This window comes from Eucyclogobius newberryi, unplaced genomic scaffold (genome assembly GCF_026437365.1).
Source record: "Eucyclogobius newberryi isolate DKJ021-1_F unplaced genomic scaffold, fEucNew1.0.hap1 SCAF_12, whole genome shotgun sequence".
Taxonomy (NCBI): Eukaryota; Metazoa; Chordata; class Actinopteri; order Gobiiformes; family Gobiidae; genus Eucyclogobius; species Eucyclogobius newberryi.
This window is the reverse complement of record NW_027315746.1, coordinates 34,556,565-34,560,979: the sequence shown is the minus strand read 5'-3', so window position 1 is coordinate 34,560,979 and position 4,415 is coordinate 34,556,565. Positions and strand designations below refer to the sequence as shown.

Below are 4,415 nucleotides of genomic sequence, written 5' to 3'. Positions count from 1 at the left end.
GGAGGATTCTGTCTCCAGAAGCTTCAGAAGACGACATTTCAGCTGCAGTAACTCACAGGTTTGACTCTGACTAAATCTAGTATTGTGTCACCATGGCAACAGTGGACCAGCCCTCCCCATGGTTCCCCCAGCACATGTCACTGCAGGACTCAGTTCATTACAGAAAAGTTAAGTATGGAAACCTCAAAATGACAAGAAACAAAATGACCATGAATCCATTTCCTGTGAAGCTAGTGTTAGCTAGCCTGGAATGACCCTGGTGTTTGTTTCCATGGTAACGACACTGCTACTAATGATATATAATTACATTATACATGTTAAAACCAAGTCTAAGGCGTTCTAAATGGGTGCCATCCCATGTTTCCATGGTAACAGTAGTTTAGTGTTGGGATGAAAGGCTAAACTGTGGCGTGTGCAGTTCCTCTTTGTCTCTGCTGTTTGTGACAGTAACGAGATAAACCCGCAGTAACGAGATGAATCCGCAGTAACGAGATGAACCCCAGTAACGAGATGAACCCCAGTAACGAGATGAACCCGCAGTAACGAGATGAACCCCAGTAACGAGATGAACCCACAGAAGTAACGAGATGAACCCGCAGTAACGAGATGAACCCCAGTAACGAGATGAACCCGCTGTAACGAGATGAACCCGCAGTAACGAGATGAACCCACAGAAGTAACGAGATGAACCCACAGAAGTAACGAGATGAACCAGCAGTAACGAGATGAACCCGCAGTAACGAGATGAACCCCAGTAACGAGATGAACCCCAGTAACGAGATGAACCCACAGAAGTAACGAGATGAACCCGCAGTAACGAGATGAACCCCAGTAACGAGATGAACCCACAGAAGTAACGAGATGAACCAGCAGTAACGAGATGAACCCGCAGTAACGAGATGAACCCGCTGTAACGAGATGAACCCGCAGTAACGAGATGAACCCACAGAAGTAACGAGACGAACCCACAGAAGTAACGAGATGAACCAGCAGTAACGAGATGAACCCGCAGTAACGAGATGAATCCGCTGTAACGAGATGAACCCGCAGTAACGAGATGAACCCACAGAAGTAACGAGATGAACCCACAGAAGTAACGAGATGAACCCGCTGTAACGAGATGAACCCGCTGAAGTAACGAGGTGAACCCGCAGTAGTAACGAGGTGAACCCGCTAAAGTAACGAGATGAACCCGCTAAAGTAACGAGATGAACCCGCAGTAACGAGATGAACCCGCTGTAACGAGATGAACCCGCAGTAACGAGATGAACCCACAGAAGTAACGAGATGAACCCACAGAAGTAACGAGATGAACCAGCAGTAACGAGATGAACCCGCAGTAACGAGATGAACCCGCAGTAACGAGATGAACCCACAGAAGTAACGAGATGAACCCGCTGTAACGAGATGAACCCGCTGAAGTAACGAGGTGAACCCGCAGTAGTAACGAGGTGAACCCGCTAAAGTAACGAGATGAACCCGCTAAAGTAACGAGATGAACCCGCAGTAACGAGATGAACCCGCTGTAACGAGATGAACCCGCAGTAACGAGATGAACCCACAGAAGTAACGAGATGAACCCACAGAAGTAACGAGATGAACCAGCAGTAACGAGATGAACCCGCAGTAACGAGATGAATCCGCTGTAACGAGATGAACCCGCAGTAACGAGATGAACCCACAGAAGTAACGAGATGAACCCACAGAAGTAACGAGATGAACCCGCTGTAACGAGATGAACCCGCTGAAGTAACGAGGTGAACCCACAGTAGTAACGAGGTGAACCCGCTAAAGTAACGAGATGAACCCGCTAAAGTAATGAGATGAACCCGCTAAAGTAACGAGGTGAACCCGCAGTAACGAGATGAACCCGCTGTAACGAGATGAACCCGCAGTAACGAGATGAACCCGCTGTAACGAGATGAACCCGCTGTAACGAGATAAACCAGGTGAAGTAACGAGATGAACCCGCAGAAGTAACGAGGTGAACCCGCAGTAACGAGATGAACCCGCAGTAGTAACGAGATGAACCCGCAGTAACGTGATGAACCTACAGTAACGAGGTGAACCCGCAGTAACGAGATGAACCCGCTAAAGTAACGAGGTGAACCCGCTGTAACGAGATGAACCCGCAGTAACGAGATGAACCAGCTGAAGTAACGAGATGAACCCGCTGAAGTAACGAGATGAACCCGCTGAAGTAACGAGATGAACCCGCTGTAACGAGATGAACCTGCTAAAGTAACGAGATGAACCCGCTAAAGTAACGAGGTGAACCCGCAGTAACGAGATGAACCAGCAGTAACGAGATGAACCCGCTGAAGTAACGAGATGAACCAGCAGTAACGAGATGAACCAGAGGTAACGAGATGAACCAGAGGTAACGAGATGAACCCGCTGAAGTAACGAGATGAACCAGAGGTAACGAGATGAACCAGAGGTAACGAGATAACCCCGCAGAAGTAACGAGATGAACCCGCAGTAACGAGATGAACCAGAGGTAACGAGATGAACCAGAGGTAACGAGATGAACCAGCAGAAGTAACGAGATGAACCAGAAGTAACGAGATGAACCAGAGGTAACGAGATGAACCCGCTGAAGTAACGAGATGAACCAGAGGTAACGAGATAACCCCGCAGAAGTAACGAGATGAACCCGCAGTAACGAGATGAACCAGAGGTAACGAGATGAACCAGAGGTAACGAGATAAACCCGCAGAAGTAACGTTCCTTCTAGAACACTTTTCAGACTCACGTTTTCCTGCTCCGGCCAAAGCGTTGACGAGAATGACAAAGGCGTAAACCACCGCGCACAGGACGATGACGACGATCCTCGGACAACTTTTCTCCTTCATGTTCCCGGTTTGGTGTTTGTTTCACTTTTAAAGGCAGAAGAGAGTGGACACGGCGGACACGGCGGACACACTGCTGCACGCGCTCTGGGACAGGCACGTTTGACTAGAGGAGCGTTCACGTGTCATTTCATGATGGTAAACTCCCACTGTACCGCCCACTTTTACACAACCACAACATACCCGTGTTTACCCGCGTTTATCCCGTGTTTACCCGCGTTTATCCCGTGTTTACCCGCGTTTACCCGTGTTTACCCGTGTTTACCCGCGTTTACCCGTGTTTACCCGCGTTTACCCGTGTTTACCCGCGTTTATCCCGTGTTTACCCGCGTTTATCCCGTGTTTACCCGCGTTTATCCCGTGTTTACCCGCGTTTATCCCGTGTTTACCCGTGTTTACCCGCGTTTACCCGTGTTTACCCGTGTTTACCCGCGTTTACCCGTGTTTACCCGTGTTTACCCGCGTTTACCCGTGTTTACCCGCGTTTACCCGTGTTCCAAACGTAAATATTCTTAAATCAACAAATGTTGAACTGATTATTAATATTAATCTTTTGTTTTAAAGGAAGCGCGTAGTCCGTGCTCTCAGTTTTATAAAATGTGCTACAATCTCAAAGGAAAATCTAAATCTTAAATATAGCTCCTTTAAAGAGGCAATATGTAACTTTTCTGGTGGATGGTCCACCACCTTCTTGTTTCCATGGAGATGTAAATAGGGCTTTCTTGTTTAGCTGGGCCTCACCTGGATGATGAGCTGCGACAGAGGCGGAGCTACAAGTCTGCTGTGAAGACAAGTGTGTGAGTGCACAAGGGCACAAGGGCACAAGGGCACAGGGAGGTGAACACCCGCACTTAGAGTGTTGTGAATGCGCTAAAGAAAAACAGTGGCATAAAACAGCTGTAATTACAGTTATAAGACCTCAGAGGAGCGGCGGCTCCAGCTGGTTCTTCCTGTTTGGATTTCACCAGCTTTTAAAGCGACTCAAGACAAAGTCCAACGCAAACCTCCAGTTCATCGTTCAAGTTACAGGCCTCACCTACACGGCCTGTCCCAAACCAGCTTCAGTGTGTCATTATTCCTCACACAGAGTGTCATTGTTCCTCGTACAGATCTTCAGTGTGTCATTGTTCCTCACACAGATCTTCAGTGTCATTGTTCCTCACACAGATCTTCAGTGTGTCATTATTCCTCACACAGAGTGTCATTGTTCCTCACACAGATCTTCAGTGTGTCATTGTTCCTCACACAGATCTTCAGTGTGTCATTGTTCCTCACACAGATCTTCAGTGTGTCATTGTTCCTCACACAGATCTTCAGTGTGTCATTGTTCCTCACACAGATCTTCAGTGTGTCGTTATTCCTCACACAGATCTTCAATGTGTCATTGTTCCTCACACAGATCTTCAGTGTGTCATTGTTCCTCACACAGATCTTCAGCTTGTCATTGTTCCTCACACAGATCTTCAGTGTGTCATTGTTCCTCACACAGATCTTCAGCTTGTCATTGTTCCTCACACAGATCTTCAGTGTGTCATTATTCCTCACACAGATCTTCAGCGTGTC

The 4,415-nt window shown here is 47.7% G+C and overlaps 1 protein-coding gene across 1 annotated transcript in view; it reads right to left on the bottom strand.

Annotated features, from left to right (window-relative positions):
- LOC140356750 (uncharacterized) overlaps positions 1–2,941 on the bottom strand; it is a 14,365-nt gene extending 11,424 nt beyond the window's left edge. Inside the window, exon 1 of the mRNA XM_072441939.1 lies at positions 2,756–2,941. Within this exon, the coding sequence (XP_072298040.1) occupies positions 2,756–2,855 (100 nt within the window). The 5' untranslated portion in view covers positions 2,856–2,941. The remainder of the gene's footprint in view (positions 1–2,755) is intronic.
- Positions 2,942–4,415: the final 1,474 nt, after the last annotated feature.